The sequence below is a fragment of the Sus scrofa genome, chromosome 7 (genome assembly GCF_000003025.6).
Source record: "Sus scrofa isolate TJ Tabasco breed Duroc chromosome 7, Sscrofa11.1, whole genome shotgun sequence".
Taxonomy (NCBI): Eukaryota; Metazoa; Chordata; class Mammalia; order Artiodactyla; family Suidae; genus Sus; species Sus scrofa.
In genome coordinates this window covers 25,816,425-25,834,179 of record NC_010449.5, presented here as the reverse complement: position 1 = coordinate 25,834,179, position 17,755 = coordinate 25,816,425, and the positions used below count along the sequence as shown (strand labels likewise).

The window sequence follows — 17,755 nt, the reverse complement described above, 5'->3', positions numbered from 1 at the left end:
TTCCAGATATCTACTTGTCCACAATATTTCTCTATTCTTCTGACTTACAGACCTTCCTTTCCAAGAAAAATAAATGGCTTTCTAAGGAGAAAGTCCATATTAAATATAAAAATAGTTTCAATTTTTTGAGGCTTCTGCTCTTCATTACAAAACACAAATTTTAAAATAGTCTTGAAAATTGTTTTTCTCTTTACCACAGAGGTTTTTTTTTTTAATCTCTGGTTACCCTTGTATGTTATACTTGTGTTTTCTTTCTCTTAGAAATTAATTCCTAAGTTCTTTTCCCTAAAACTTAATGTTTTGTCTGACTAGTCAAAACCAGCTTCTTTAAAGTAGGTCTGGTTTGTCTGTGATTTCAAAAATATATTTTGGTAGAGGCTCATAACATATTAATTCCATTTGTCCATGCTATTTCACTACGTATTATATTTTTGTAAAACGCCACAGAAACACCACTTTATTCTGGAAACACATTTCTATCATGGGCACAAATTCCATGATCAATGATGGAGCCGCTAGCAGGAAATGCATTATAATCTTTAGTCTATAAAGTTATCAAATAGTTACAAGTGACCTGCTATTGTTTAGTGAATAGAATTTGATAGATGAGACATATCTAAGTATGGAACAGATCTTTAAAATGATCTTTAAGGATATACTAATAAAATATTTGTCAGAGTTTACAATAATGCATTAAAATATTAAAACTCGGGTATTTTAAGAAATCACTAGAATTTTGCCTGCTGCAAACTAGGTCTTCTCTGGGTAGAAAGAAGTCCTAGAAACCAGTTGGCTTTGTGCATTCTTGAACGATTTAAGATGTCCTTTCCAGGCTCACACTGGATTTCCTGTCACTGTTTCTTTCCTACAGAGTATTTGGGATGTTTACTCACACTGAAGACAGAGAGACCGTATATGCCTGGTTTACATTTTCACACTGGCTTGTTTACGCCAACAGTGCTGCGAACCCAATCATTTATAACTTTCTCAGTGGTGAGTTTTCAACTGTTTCTTCTGTACAAAGACATGTCTAACCTAGGGTGAAGGATCGATGACTAGAAGGTTCGAACACTCTTGAACTGAAGCAAGAGCTTCGTTGCTGTACAATGATAATTTTTTCCCCTGCTCAGGTTGCTCTGGGGTTTTTTCCTTTATAAAGGGGAACCCATGTTACCTAATGCACCTGAGAAAATTGTCTAAGTAATTATTTCCATAAAATTTAGAAGAAAAGTTGAAATAGGAGGGAAGTGAAAATTGTAAGAACCGAGTAAGGCAGAATCTTACTTGTCATACATTTAACTTAAGATTTACAAAAATGTAAAATAATTTTATTTGAAAATAAAACAGCCTTGCTTATCCTATTTCCTTTGCCAGCACTTGTAGCCTAATTGAGATGGAGTTGTAACCTGTCCACTTTTAGCTATTTCTGTGTATTTACAGTTCTCTTGTGGGTAACATGTCTTGGGTTTATCTCAAGATATCTCACTGACCTCAAAAGAAAGAAAGAAAGAAAGAAAGAAAGAAAGAAAGAAAGAAAGAAAGAAAGAAAGAAAGAAAGAAAGAAAGAAAGAAAGAAATTCCTCCTAAATAACCCATACGCTGAATGACACACACATACACACATTTGCAACTGATTTAACCCATCTCTATTTATGGAATCTAGTAATTATAAAAATCATTTAACTAATTATTGTCTTATTTACAAACATTTTGCCTGATTAACTTTTAGAACTATGTTTTAATTAGCTATATCTTTACATTGTCTTCTCCAACAGGTTGGCTATTTCTTTTTCATGTCTCTCTCCAAATATATGATAATTTTATATGAAAGAATTAGAAATTCATTTTATTGCATGCTTAAAAAAGCATGTGCACTTTCCAACATCATCTTTGGCCTTCTGGGTTACATAGATTATATATATATATATATATATATATATATAAAAATAAAAGATATATATATATATAATATATATATATATATAAAATATATATATATATAAAAGATAAAAATCCAGTCAATTGAGGTTTTTTTAAATGACTTTTTTTTCAGTCACATCTCTTACCCTATATAGATCTGCTTTATTTCACCTTTGGTGAATCGGGTGGTATATATGTGAGATGCATTCTGTATTTAGTTACCCCTTTTCATGACTTCCTCTGCTTCATCAATCTCAGGTTCCAAGATAAAGACCACATTAAGGCTGAGATAACCAAGGAGTTCCCTCATGGTCTAGTGGTTAGGACTTGATGCCTTCACTGCTGTGGTGTTTGATCCCTGGTCTGGGAACTGAGATCCCACATCAAGCCACTGTATGCCACCATGGCCAAAAGCAAACAAACAAAAAATAAAAACACAATGTGTCTCTTAAAAAAAAAGAAAAGGCTGAGATAACCAGAGACCAGGGCCCACTTCCTGTTTGAAGGGAGAAGGGGTATGTGGAGCTATTGGCTTGGAAAGCAGTGTGGGTGCACTTGCCCTGGGCTTAGGGATGACTACAGCCCTGAGCCTTGCACCAAGCAGGAAAACCTATTAAAGGCTCCCAGGGAGAAGTATCTGATGCGAAGCCACCGAACCGAGTAAATGTGCTGTGATATGGGTGGAGTGAAGCAAGAAGGCAGCTGGTAATTATGCTGTTTTTTTTTAAGGGCGGCATCTGAAGCACATGGAAGTTCTCGGGCTAGGGTTTGAATCTGAGCTACAGCTACTGGCCTACACCACAGCCACGGCCAGATCTGAGCCTTGTCTGCGACCTACACCACAGCTCACGGCAACGCCGGATCCTTAGCCCACTGAGCAAGGCCAGGGATCCAACCCGCAACCTCATGGTTCCTAGTCAGGTTCGTTAACCACTAAGCCACCCAGGGGAACTCCCAGTCTCACTGTTTGATGGCAACGCCTCATTGTTTCAAGCGTGTATGTTTCAAGTGTGTACCAAGCTTCCAAAAACGCAGTCTCCGTTTCCTATTTTCCTCATCATTGCAAAAATGTCCCACCTCCTTGTAAGTCTGGCTCCTGGGAGCCCCTCGGCCGTATCTGAATCATAGTTGGTGAAACCCTATTGACGCAGAATTCTTCTCCCTTTCCCTCTCCCTGGTCTGCCAGGAAAATTTCGAGAGGAATTTAAAGCCGCATTTTCTTGCTGCTGCCTTGGAGTTCACCACCGCCAGGAGGATCGGCTGGCCCGGGGACGGACGAGCACCGAAAGCCGAAAGTCTCTGACCACCCAGATCAGCAACTTTGATAACATATCGAAACTGTCTGAGCAGGTCCTGCTCACCAGCATGAGCACGCTCCCAGCGGCCAACGGTGCGGGGCAGCTCCAAAACTGGTAGAAGGTGGACACCCGGGAGAGGAGGCCTGAGTACATCTGTTCTTTTTTAAAAATCTCTGTACACAGGAAATTTTAGTATCCTAATGATCGAAAATTACTGTATGGACCCTTTTTTTTTTTTTTCAAGGAAAATGATTGATTGCTCTTTGAAAATCAAGTCAGCTTAACATCCTTTCTCAACTTTTGATTTAAATATGTGAGAAGCTGAACTTCCCACTGAATTGATTTTCAGGCCATTTCCCTTTTGAGTTCATGTATTATGATGTGTGGAAATTAAACGTGTGAACATTGCCAAATCGAATTATTTTAGTCTCACCTTCAAATTGGTGGCTAAAAGTGACCAAAATATATCCATTGGTTTTCTTTTGGCTACTAAAAGAAGCAGCAGTCACTAACTCTGAATGAACAAGAGATACGTTCATGGACTTTAAAAAAAAAATCACTGGAAAGAGTCATTAGAGTGTGACATCTGAAAGTATATTTATATACAAAATAGCGTATTATATTAGATAACTCAAAAGCTATCTTTCAAAACTATGTAAGCATATATACTATTAAACCTAATTTTCTATTAATTTTATAATTCATTTTCACAGTTTTCTTGGGTTTGTAACCCAACCATTGCTGATATTTCTCATTTCAACATACGGCCAGTAAGACTCTGTTAATATAAAAATTTTGTAGTGACTACAAATACACAATCTCCACCTCTAAGGAAAGATTTCAACATTTAATAATAAGATAAAATCACATTATTGTATTCATCTAATCAATAAAAATGATGCAGTTGGCCTTGCTAGATTAAATGAAGAATGCAATTTTCAAAGAAAAGGAGTGGACTCCCAAATCACATCTGGGTCCCATATTGAACAGGTTAATGCCATGGAAATTTGATGGTAAATATTTGCATTTATTTACACTTTGTAAACATTTACCAAACACCTCTCAGAAAGCACCCACTGTGCTAGGTGCTAGGGCGTGAGGTAGGGTTGATATGAACAATCCCCTTCAAGAGAGCTCCACTCCACTGAGGGGGGCTGCAGGGCAGCAAGGCATTCTGGGGGATGATTCAGACTCAGGCAGAGCAGGAAGCACCCAATGACTGTGGTACTCACCCTGACAGGCAGGAATGTGGCACTCTTTTGTTTCTACTAAGTTACAGTGACTCTGTTGATCTCAGTGAATTCTACCTGGGCCTGTGGCTGAGAGCCAGGTAATTAAGAGAATGGAGGAGCTTGCTTTTATTATTATTATTATTATTTTTTTCTTTTTTGCTTTTTAGGGTGCACCCAAGGCATATGGAGGTTCCCAGGCGAGGGGTCTAATTGGAGCTATAGCTGCCAGCCATAGCCCCAGCCACAGAAATGCCAAATCCAAGGCACATCTGCGACCTACACCACAGCTCACAGCAATGCCGGATCCTGAACCCACTGAGCGAGGCCAGGGATCGAACCAGCCACCTCTTGGTTCCTAGTCAGATGTGTTTCCACTGAGCCACTACAAGAACTCCGAGGAGGAGCTTGCTTTATACTCACACACAAATGAACAGGAATGTACTATATTTTGAACGAATGTAAGATGTGAGGTTCAAAGCACTGAATATTTTCAATTTGCTTCTCTGCAAAATTATTTTGATTCAAATATTCACTTTAAATTTAAAATTAAGGAGTTCCCGTTGTGGCTTGGTGGGTTAAGAACCTGACTAGTATCCATGAGGATTGCAGGTTTGATCCCTGGCCTCGCTCAGTGAGTTAACAATCTGGCTTTGCCACAAGCTGCAGTGTAGGTTCACAGATGCAGCTCAGATTTGGTGCTGCTGTGGCTGTGGTGTAGGCTGGCAGCTGCAGTCCCCATTTGACCCCTAGCCTGGGAACTTCCACATGCCATGGGTGTGGCCTTAAAAAAGAAAATTAAACTAAAATTAGAACAGATTTTTATAGAAAGTTACTCTTCATTTTTATCGTAGCAGGCATTCTTATTTTATTAAAAACAAGATATGGAGCATATTTAAGAAAGATTTTCATAGAACATAAAAATAATCTTTTCTAACTTTTTCTCAAGTCATCACTTTCAGAAAGAGTATAACCAAAATTATCCACAACTGGTTTTCATGTCTTAGAATTGGGGATTGCCTTGTGTTCTTTCCTATTAAAGGCGAAACCTACCCTCAAATATGAAGTTTCTTGAAATTATGTTGCTAATTATCAGAATGGTATCAAAGAAAGCAAAGTATTGTAACTCTCTTCTTTCTCCCCTTTGTACACTTGAGAACTTTTTTCTTATTTATGCTGCATGACAGGAGAGTTGTAATTTTCAGATTGCGATGGAAGCTAGCACTTTATTTTGAGGATAACTTCAAATAATATTGATCATATGCCTTAATAGCTAAGTAATATCTCAGAGTAAGAGCTAAATTTTTCAGATCCTACTATATCTAGTTATTGTCATTTAAGAAGAGAGATTGAGAGAGAAAGAGAAGGAACGTGAGAGTCAGAGGTGGAGAGACAGAGAGAGAGAGGGGGGATCAGAGAGGCATTCGTTGTGTGAAGGTATTAACAGACTCAGAGGTCAGAATCCCCTTGCTCTGAATCAGTGATTCTCAAAGTGCGGTTCCTGAACACTTCACATCAGCATCACCTGAGAACTCATTGGACAGACAAATGATCATCCTGTCCCAGATCCACTGGATCAGAAACTCTGGGGATGTGCCCAGGAATCTGTGTGTGCCTGTAACAAGCCCTACAGGCAGATTCCCAAGGGCCCTAAAATTTGAGAACCATTGCTCCAGATACTACCACCTGGCCCCTGTACATTAATTCATGTGAAATAAAGTATTTTACTGCCCAGGTGTCTACAACAGGGACCACTGTCATCCCTCCTGTCAACCTGATTGGAAGTCTGAAAGAAGAGGCTGAGTACCCATGTTGAAAGTCACTCAGCATCATTTTACCCAAAGAGAGAATGGTTTATGAAACTGTGGCCCCTGTGTTACCAGTGCAGTGTGGAAGAAGACTGATTTTAAAGCGCTGGCATGCTTTATGGCTGCCTGGATGATTTGAGTTTCTAGCTACAACTTTCAAATCTCCAGCTTTATTAATACTTACGAAAGTCTAATGTTTGTGTGTTTCTAAAAATGAGCATTGTGTGGAAGGAAAAAGCAAACACTCACCAGTACTTACCAGGAACTGGGAATGGAACAGCAGCTTGTGTACACAGGCTCATCAATACAGAAATCCTTCTAAGAGGTCTGGATTTAGTATTTACCTTAATAGGACAAATGGGAAATAAAGAAGTATTCCCAAACCCTACCAATCTTATGGAACAAAGAGTCAACGACTTACCTCATTATGTGCTAATAACACAAATGAGAAGACCTCTTCTAGAAAGAGTGTGTTTGTGACTGTTTTATGCTACACATAGAATATGTATCTCTCTAGTTTTGCTAGATTTCCCAGGTTGAATGTAAAATGTAACTAATGTTACTGAAATTTTGTTATCAATAGAATGTGATAATAATTTTATCTACTCTAGAATCCGGTTGAATTCTATTATTTCTGAATTTCTACAAACCTATGACAACATTAATATTTGAATTCATTCATTCTTGGCAAAAAGATGACTCCCAGCTTCAGAGGAAAATGACTTCTCAGTTCTCCAAGGATCGGAACTTTTCTCGGATAATACGTAACTGTTATAAATCATTGACAAGTTAATTGCAAAAGTGTTAGGTACAATGATACTAAATTTTGATCCCGGTGTACATTGTGTTAATGAAGATAAAGGAAAATCTGCTTATAAAATGTAATCTGAATATACATAAAGCTGAATGACAATATCAGAATGACAAACCTCAGAGACACTTTGGGCACAAAATATGAGGAGGGCTATTACTATTTTAATACCAGTGTAACAATAGATATTTTGCACTTGATGTAACTCATAATAATAATCAACTGCATTTCAAAAAATCTGGGCAGTCATTATAATTTTGCAACAGAAGACTTTTCTACTTCCGACAAGTTAGAAGTCAAAAAAGAGTAAATTCTCTTAGGTAACGTGAAATTAGTTTTCAAATGGCATGAAGCAAAGTCATAGATTTTTTTAGAGACAATACATGTAAACAGAAAATATTGTTAAGTCTATTCTGTTACCTATGTGCACAGAAAATGAAGTGCAAAGGCATGAAAAACACTATTTCCCCCAATTCAAAGGGGATTGTTTTCTAGAGAACCACTGCAATTAAAGAGGGAGCAGAACGCTCCCACCCACTTGCCACGTATTTCTATGCGCTCCCTCTTTCTTGATAAGCTTTGGCGTTAGAATGACTCTTAAGTTTCTCATAAAATGTATTTCTGTAATTGTTTACCCCACGTATGTAACATCCTGTCACTTGTGTAACAATTATTTTATACATTTAAGGTTCTCTATGCCTGATTTACTGTGTCTCCATGAAGAAATGTCTTAGCCAATCTGATGTGATTGCATACCGACTACCATGAAGGATGCTGGCTATGTAGTTTTTAAGTAAAAACCATATTGAGAATTCTCTAATCACATTCACACTGCCCTCTTTCTTGTATGAAAAATCTTATTGATGTTCATTAGATAAGCTGGATATTCACTCATAACTAGCGTCAAATCTTTGCAGTTAAGGATTGAATTAAGCCCTCTGGTGCAGTACCTAATGACCAAAATATTTTTCCCAATAAGTTTATATAACCAAGGATAATCATGATATAAAAGGTTTTTAATGTTATTTTTAAGGGCGGGTACCATAATAAAGAGGGTTAGAATTAATGCAGAAATATTTCATAAAAATTATGTAAAACTGCATACTTACAGCATTAAATTTTGGAGTTTTTATCTGAGTTAAGAGCTTTACTCTTGCTTTGCTTAGAGGAACTGATGACCTTGTGATTTTCAATTTGTCATTAGACTAGCAAGTATGACATTTACATAAATAGGCAATTTTCTTCTTGGTCATTATATCTAAAACTTTCAGGACTATTTTAAGTTCATTAATACACTTTAAAATGTTTATTTTCTGCTCTCCATTCACTTAAATGATTCTGACAAATTACAGACTCAAGTACCAAGGACTTTAATTTAAAAATCCATTTTTATTCAATACTGTTTATTCTATCTTTTATCAAAACGGAGCCAAAGTAACTGGGGAAGATCAATACTTGGCTCCCTCCAGGGAAAGGAGATTTGAATGTGGGGTGGTTTCTAAACATAAGCAAAACTCTCAGGGTGAAATCTCCAGAAAGACCAATTCTTCTAGCATTGTTAATCTAAATAGCATCTAGATTTTTTATTTGAGTGGTGCATTGTCACAGACTAGGTACTCGGCCAAACCTCCTCCTGGACTCAGCCCTGGAGAAAGTCACCCAGCTTCACTTTCATCAGGGCCAAATTGAGTTCTTCCTCAAATCCCCCTCGTGGTTCTACATAGCTCCAATCACAGGCTCCTCTGGTAGTTTATTGTCTCATATGGCAATAGATCTGCTTCTGAAATGCAAACCTCTAGTCTTATTCTGGGCCAATAATTGCTTACCCATCCTTCCATCTCACATTTATGTACCCATGACAACTTCCCTCCTCAACAAAGGACCTCTAGAATCTTTATCCTCTTATTGACCTGTCCTGGATTTACCTTCTCCTCCACCCAAAGAAAAACAGGACTGGGTAGTCCTCCATTCTTTAGGAGATATTATTAATTTTATTTTCTTTTTAGGGTTGCACCTTTGGCGTGTGGAAGTTCCCAGGCTATGGGTCAAATCGGAGCTGCAGCTGCCAGCCTACACCACAGCCACAGCAATGCCAGATCTGAGCTGCCTCTGTGACCTACACTGCAGCTTTCGGCAATGCCAGATCCTTAACCCATGGGGTGAGGCCAGGGATCAAACCCACATCCTCATGGATACTAGGATACTAGTTGAGTTCGTAACCCACTGAGCCACAATAGGAACTCCAAGAGACATTATTGACTCCCAAAATAGTTTCCCTTGTTTTCCTTAATGAAGACATGACAGTTTTCATAAGGGGGCCTGCAGTCCCACAGCACTGAGAATAAATGGGTGGAGCAGGGCGTAGACGCCTTATTGAGTTAGGTTGCTAGGCAAGAGGAGCCCGAACCCCTTTCTCACCCAGGCTTGCTCTCCAAAGACTCGGCTTCAGGTGGAAAGTCGGCCACGATGTTCACTACATCATGTTCTTCACCCCGTTTCTGCTCTTTTGAGCCCTTATTGTTTTTTCTCCTGCGTCAGAAGCAGTTCTGAAAATAATTTCATTATTGAGACATTCTTATTAAGACTGTCTAAATTTGCTTAATTTGATCTTGCAAATCCTCTCCAGCTCTTACTTCTCCTTGTTCAATCTTTGCTTTTAACCGCTATGGGTTTGGGAGGAGGGGTGGGTCATCTCATTTTCTTCTGGGCCAGCTATTCATCATTTACTTATTTATTCATCTTTTAAAAATAGTGGCTTATCCATTTAAAATGTACCTGCAGCTGGGACACTTTAAATCCTGTGCTCTGTTCCTTCCCTGAGCTGTTGCAATAGTGGGACTTACTGAGCCATCCTCTGCGTCATGACAAGGCAACAGTGCTCCCTTCATCTGATTACAAAGCTAATCATATTGCATTTTTTCCTACCCTAAGAAGAGATTTATTCATGTGTTCTGTCAAAGGCTTCAGCTTTTAAGAACTGACTTAATTAATTAAAATGATTTTGTTAGGAAACCAGAACTTTCTCTTTACAGGTTATGTAACCTCCCTTGCCTCTACACTCTACTGATTCTCAAATCCCACTTTTCTCATGTGACTACATAGTCTAAGTCTTTAGGATGTATTATATTATTAAGGAAGAATCTACAGAGCCTGTTTTCTATTGTTCTTTTTTTTAATGGTTTTCATTTTTTCCATCATAGCTGGTTGATAGCTTTCTGTCAGTTTTCTACTACACTGCAAAGCGACCCAGTCACACACATACGTATATACACGCATTGTTTTTCTCACATTATCCTCCGTCACAAGTGACTAGATATAGTTCCCAGTGCTATACAGCAGGATCTCATTGCTTATCCACTCCAAATGCAATAGTTTGCATCTATTAACCCCAAACTCCCAGTCCATCCCACTCCCTTCCCCTCCACCTTGGCAACCACAAGTCTGTTCTCCATGTCCATGAGTTTCTTTCCTGTGGAAAGGTTCATTTATGCCATATGTTAGATTCCAGATATAAGTGATATCATATGGTATTTGTCTTTCTCTTTCTGACTTACTTCACTTAGTATGAGAGTCTCTAGTTCCATCCATGTTGCTGCAAATGGCATTCTTTTGTTCTTTTTTATGGCTGAGTAGTATTCTGTTTGGTATATATACCACATCTTCCTAATCCATTCATCTGTCTATGGACATTTAGGTTGTTTCCATGTCTTGGCTATTGTTACTAGTGCTGCAACTAAATGTAGAACTACCACGTGAGCCAGCAATCCCACTCTTGGGCATACATCCGGACAAAACTTTCTTGAAAAGACACATGCACCTGTATGTTGTTTGTTTTGTTTTACCCAGAGAATCTGAATGTTTAGCTTCAACTATTACTCCCTCATTGTTATACTCTTGTTTTTGAAAGGTCCCCCTCCTCCTTACCTTCTTGACCCTAAGTAATGATCTTATAATGACTTATTTTGCAAATAACTGGAGTGGAGTGAGATCATGGAGTCAGATCATGGAATGAGATCAGAAGATTGAGAAGGACAAAAATCGCCTCCTCATTCCCTTAGCAGAGATCCATCGTTTGAAAGTTAACAGCATCCTAATATTCTCATGGGAGATTTTTTTCATGCTTATCGCTCATTAACAGCTTACATGTAGGTTAAAAGCAGCCCTGAACACAACTTCTTCGGGAAACAAAAACCATCTTTCTATCCCTATAAAAGATTGCAGGTAAGCCTCCTACTGATGCTTATATTGGCTCTGAGGTGAATATTTTCTCGAGAGTCTGAATCTGTTAGATGATCCCCTCACAAGACTTTCCAATGGAATGGCACTTTAGTGAGTTCCGCCCCCTCCTTTAAATATCTGAAAAATTTAGTTTAAACCAACTGTTAAATTTAATAGAATATAGGATCCCTAACCCTATTACATAGGACAGAGTAAAAGTCAATATTTCACAGAGTTCCTATTGTAGCTCAGTGGTAATGAACCCAACTAGTATCCCTGAGGATGTGGGTTCAATCCCTGGTCTTGCTCAGTGGGTTAAGGATTCAGTGTTGCCTTGAGCTGAGATGTAATTCACAGATGTGCCTCAGATCCAGCATTGTTGTGGCTGTGGTGTAGGTAGGCAGTTGTAGCTCTGATTCAACCCTAGCATGGGAACTTCCATATGCCACAGGTGCGACCATTAAAAAAAAAAAAAAAAAAAAAAAGCCAATATATTCACTAGAGTTATCCAGAATAGACCACTAAAACAACTTTCCCACTACTACCATCTAAAGAGACTTTAAGGCGTTCCCATCATGGTGCAGAGGAAATGAATCCAACTAGGAACCATAAGGTTGCGGGTTTGATCCCTGGCCTTGCTCAGTGGGTTAAGGATCGGGCATTGCTGTGAGCTGTGGTATAGGTTGCAGATGCAGCTTGGATCTGGCATTGCTGTGGCCATGGTGCAGGCTGGTGGCTACAGCTCCAATTAGACCCCTAGCATGGGAACCTCCATATGTCACGGGTGCAGCCCTAAAAAGACAAAAGACAAAAAAAAAAACAAATAAATAAATAAAGAGGCTTTAAATACAGTATTTTTAGGTAAGCTAAATAATGATTTGGTATAGCTATGCCCAAACAAGGCTACCAACCACTAGCTGTACCATTTGGTGCTTCTGCTCTAAGATTTTAGCTGGTATACAGCCTGCTCATCCATTCATCAAGACACTAAATCCAATCAAGTTGATGTTTATTTTTCAGCCAGATGATTCTTAGAGTGTCTATCAAGGTAGTGATGCTTAAAGCTGGGCATTCTGTGCATGATTTACTGGGGTATTTTTAAATAGCTACAGAATTCAATTATACTTTTTTCCAAGCTAAAAATTATTGTGGCCAGGCTTCCATCTCAGGGGCTACCAACCCATCTCTGCTTCAGAATCCCCTGAGATTCTTGTTAAAGATGCAGCTCCCTGACACACCTCAATACACATTTCAGTTGGGTGAGACAGTTATTCTGACTCAGCTGGTCTAGACTGGCATTTGACCACAGAAATATTGCCTGGGGCCCTAGGAGGTCAACTGCTCACTTCCCCATTTCACCACTTACTCCATGATGTCTTGAGATTATTTGTTGTCTGGGGGTCTCTCTGCCTGAAATAGGCATTTCATTCAAGCCATTGTCCTTTTTGACTTCTTATTTGCAGAAGTGTCAACACAATCCCAATTTCAGGAGAGCTCAAGTAGAAGGCTCTGCTCTTTTCTGAGTAATACGGCTGTGTTCCCGGCTCTCATCAGGATGTGCGGGTATTTTCCCAGCTACGAATTTGCAACCAACAATATTTGACAACAAAAAAGTTACAAGCCAAAGCAAAACTCATTCTACCACCACCAGATGGTGTCAATTTGGACCTACGTATAAATGTACTTCTAAATGGACTTTCAGAAACTCACAGGAGATAATTAGACGATAATTAGAAGAACTTATAGAACTCACTACTGTCCTTTGCATATCAAATTCTATGACAACAAACAGTATTTTCAGAGAATTTTCTGTAGGATATTTAGTCTTTTTTTCCTCCAGTTAAACTCCATCTTTTTTTTTTTTTTTTTTTTTTTTTTTTTGTCTTTTTGCTATTTCTTTGGGCCGCTCCCGCGGCATATGGAGGTTCCCAGGCTAGGGGTCCAATCGGAGCTGTAGCCACTGGCCTACGCCAGAGCCACAGCAACGCGGGATCTGAGCCGCCGTCTGCAACCTACACCACAGCTTACGGCAACGCCAGATCGTTAACCCACTGAGCAAGGGCGGGGACCGAACCAGCAACCTTATGGTTCCTAGTCGGATTCGTTAACCACTGAGCCACGACGGGAACTCCTCCATCTTTATATTATTCCCAGATGGAGCTGTGTTCAGTTATTCCATTGTGTGTATATATGTATTTATATATGCATATATATAGTAAATGCTATATATAATTAAATATATTATGATATTTATTATATATATATATAATAAATTGTAGATTTGGGTCATTGGATTTAAGTACAGTCTTCCCTATTAGCAGGAACTGGACTACCTAGAGGCAGAAACTGGGCTATGTTCTCAGATTTGCGTGCCAGCCTCCCTGAGCCTAGCACAGTGCCTCATAAGATATAAGCACGCGATAAATCCTCATTGACTAAATCAGTAGATGAAGATCCCTTATCCAATGTTGTACTTTATTTCACTCAATTCTGAAAAGTACTAGGAGCAATATGAGACATGGTTCACAAAGGAAAAAATACTGTGTTTACTACTTACTGTCCTAAGAAGGGATATACAGATGAAATGGATTAAAGCCCTGCCCCGCTGAAAAGAGCTCTGCTGTGAAGAAGAACATAAACAAAGTTTAAAAATCACTATTTTGGAGTTCCTGATGTGGTGCAGTGGGTCAAGGATCTAGCCTTGTCTCTGCAGAAGCTCTGGTCATTGCTGAGGCATGGGTTTGATCCCCGGACTGGCGCAGTGGTTTAAGGATCTGGCATTGCCGCAGCTGTTGCGTAGGCAGCAGCTGTGGCTCGGATTTGATCCCTGCCCCAGGAACTTCATATGCCTTGAGTGTAGCAAAAAACAAAACAAAACAAAAAGTCAGTCTTTAGGTGCTAGATGAAATATTGGTTCTCTCTAGAGAAAGATGGTTTTGGAAGAAAAAGATTTTGCTGGAGTTTGAAGGCAGAGCTGAGGAAGTCATTCTGTGCAGAAGGGACAGATCTACGATGGAATAGATGTGTGGAACAGCATGGACCCTTCAGGGAACTGCACCTAATTTGAAAGCATATAGGCACCCATGGAAAGAAACGGTGTTAAATGCGTGGGCAAGCGCACATGATAAAAGCTTTCTGTACTATTCAAGGAAATTTGAAGCTTGTGTTAAGTCATGGAGAATAATTTAGGAATTCTACCCAAAGGAATAATGTGATTAGATTTAGATTCTAGAAGGTAGGTGAATAGCCCTGGATTTGGAGAATTTGAAAGCCAGACATTGTCCGTTTAATTCTCCGATAAGGTTTTATGGAGCTATTCACCCCGAAGAAAAATGATGGAATCTAAACCAAGAAAGTGTCCATGGGGCTGGAAAATAAGCAGGAGATTTAAAATCTAGATGAAGATGGGGGGTGCAGATCACATTCATGTTTAGTTCTATTCACTATGGATCCCCTCCACCACCCATTTTCAGGGCGGTGGTGCTGTTCCAGGAGCTGTGGTGCTCTAAGGGCATTTGTGAACTTGCCTCCCTGGCTTACCCAGCTTCTCCTGACCGTGTTTACAGGAGGCAGAGTCCAGCAGACTTCACTTCGTCTTTTTACCCCTATCAATGACATATATACCCAAACAGTACTGCCAATCGGCTGGCCTTACAGCCACAACTCTGCCCACCTGGACCTCCATCTGCCCTGCTATCAACTCCCCTGCCTGTGGTGACCTTGCTCTACAAGCGTGATCACCAAGGATCTCTTCTCTCCTCATCACTTTTCCAGGGTGTGTTTGTGCAGATGTGGCTATGAGTGTGGGTGTCTACTCTAAACGGAAGAGAACAAGAGTTCCTGTTGTGGTTCAGTGGTTAACAAATCCGACTAGGAACCATGAGGTTGTGAGTTCGATCCCTGGCCTCGCTCAGTGGGTTAAGGATCTGGCATTGCCCTGAGCTGTGGTGTAGGTCACGGACACAGCTTGGATCCCACGTTGCTGTGGCTATGGTGTAGGCCAGCAGCTCCGATTAGACCCCTAGCCTGGGAAGCTCCATGTGCTGTGGGTGCAGCACTAGAAAAGAAGAAAAGGCAAATAAAACAAAAAAAGAAAAATAAATAGAAAAGAACAGGCCACATTTTCTCCTCTTGTGATGAGAACATCCAAAGGTGTGTCATTTCAAAACCTGTCCCAAGTCTTAGAGGCTTTTTATAGTGTGGTTTACACCTGGGTGGCTATTACTAAAGAGGCCGCCCTGCTGTCAATTGAAGTTCGATATCTCATTTCAGCATTGGGAAGTTATGGGCTGAATTCTGCGCCCCCTGCCCCAAAGACATGTGGAAGTCCGAACCCCTAGCAGTTCAGAATATGACTTTATTTAGAGACAGGGTCTTTGTAGAGGCAGTCAAGTAAAGATGTCATCATTAGGGTGGCTCCTAAGCCAATATGACTGGTGCCCTTTTAAGAAAGGGTCTTAGGGGAGTTCCTGGTGGCCTAGAAGTTAAAGGATCTGGTATTGTCACTACTGTGGTGTCAACTCAATCCTTGGCCTGGGAATTTCTGCATGCTGTGGGCACAGCCAAAAAAAAAAAAAAAAAAAAAAAAGAGAGAGAAAGAAAAAGAAAGGGATATAGGGACAGGACACATAGGGACAATGTATAAATGCAGGTAGAAATTGAAGTGATGTTTCTACAAGTCAAAGAATGCCAAAGGTAGCAGACAAGCTACCAGAAGCTGGAAGAGAGGCATGGAACAGATTATCTCTTACAGCCCTCAAAAGGAACCAACTCCACCTGTACCTTGGCGTTCAGAAGATTGAGAAAAACAAAAATCATCTCCTCATTCCCTTAGCAGAAATCTCCGCTACTTGATCTTGGACTTCTGGCCTCCAGAATTGTGAGAGAATACATTTCTATTGTTCTAAGCCCCAGTGTGTGGTACTTTGTTATGGAGTCCCTGGGACTGGAATATAAGGGATCATCATCCTATGTTTGGAGGTGCCCATGCCTGCTGGGAGTGCCAAGGAGCTTCTTTGGAATCACATTTGGATGCATCTGAACAAGGTAGCATCTTTCACAGACATCTTCCCCCAGGCCAGAGCCTCATCTACCTCCTCTGGCCATTGGCTCACTCTGTCCTGTCCACGCTCTACTCCCAGCCTTCTGTTTTGCATCTGGAAGCAGGCCTTCATCCACTGCTTAGGCCGCTGTGTCTTTACATGCTCCCTGCTCTGGCCACCGACTCCAGTGACCCTTTGGTTGGTCCTATCTACACTCATGTTCTTTTTCAGTTCCTGAAACCCCAGCAGGGTTTGAGTCCTCACTTCCTGCATGCTGGAGGTTGGATGGGTATCCCACCAAATCCACCATGTCAGTGTTGCCACTGTTCCCTGGCTGAAGTCCTTTTCAATTTGTTTCATGGATCTGAACGCAACATTCTTCCCTATGAAAGAAACATTTCTAGTGACTGGTACTGCAAGTGGCATCCTCTGGCTTATTTCTTCCAGGTAAATGTCTTCATGAAATCTATATGGATGATGTGCTAGATGAAACACAAGCCATTCCTACTCTGGGCTTATCATATTAATTCAGAATAAATGGGAAATATTTTTAACTAGGTGACAAAGACTACTGCTTGGCAGTATCCAAGATTTTGGTTGAGAGTAGAAATTAATAACAAGAAGAAGAAGAAGAGGAATGCCAGGAAACAAATTCCTGTAGTTTTCTCCACTAAGATTAAGTGGCACAGAAGCAGAGAACATTTGATTTGGGGATTGACATATTTAATGTATTTTAGGATCCCAAGTAAAAGGCATCTGAGGGTACTAAAAAGTATGAAAAAAAAAATTCTTACCATCACCTTTGGGATGGGAGGCAAGGAAGTGAATCCAGGAGAATAATGAGAATAAGAAAATCATGCAGAACTGGAGAATTATGCTGAAGTATAAGAAGATAACCGTAAAGTGGAACAAGATTTGAAAAGAAAGATCAGCGTGCTTGGAAAGTGTGGCAGATTGTAATCTTTCTGAGAGTGCCTCAATCTATTTCCAATTCCACATGCCGTTTTCACAACGCTACCTTCCCATTCCTCCATCAGGAGGTGGGGGGGTCTATGTTGAAACTAAGGAGAACGTTGTAACTGCCTGGACCAGTAAAGTGAGGCTGCCTGATTTCCAAGGCTGAGTCGTGGAAGACCGTCATGCCTTCCCTCTTCCTCTCTCAGGACATGTGCTGTGAGAGCCCTGAACTGACAGAGAAGGAGCCTGACTATCCTGAGGTTACTGTGCTGCCGAGACCACGTGGAGAAACTACCTACAGACCGAGATCATGTTCCAGAAATCCCAGCTGTTCAAGGCTTCCCAATTCAGGCTCCAGCTATGACACAAAGAGGCCTTGGAGACCACACCTCTCAAATAACTAACTGCAACCCCAAGAGACCTGAGTGAGAACCACCCAGCCAAGACATTCCCAATTCCAGATCCACAGAAA

At 40.2% G+C, this 17,755-nt stretch overlaps 1 protein-coding gene across 1 annotated transcript in view; it reads left to right on the top strand.

Annotated features, from left to right (window-relative positions):
- Window positions 1-3,636, top strand: part of HCRTR2 (hypocretin receptor 2) — a 99,097-nt gene extending 95,461 nt beyond the window's left edge. Inside the window, 2 exon segments of the mRNA NM_001129951.1 lie at window positions 872-993; window positions 3,107-3,636. Of these exon segments, the coding sequence (NP_001123423.1) occupies window positions 872-993; window positions 3,107-3,336 (352 nt within the window). The 3' untranslated portion in view covers window positions 3,337-3,636.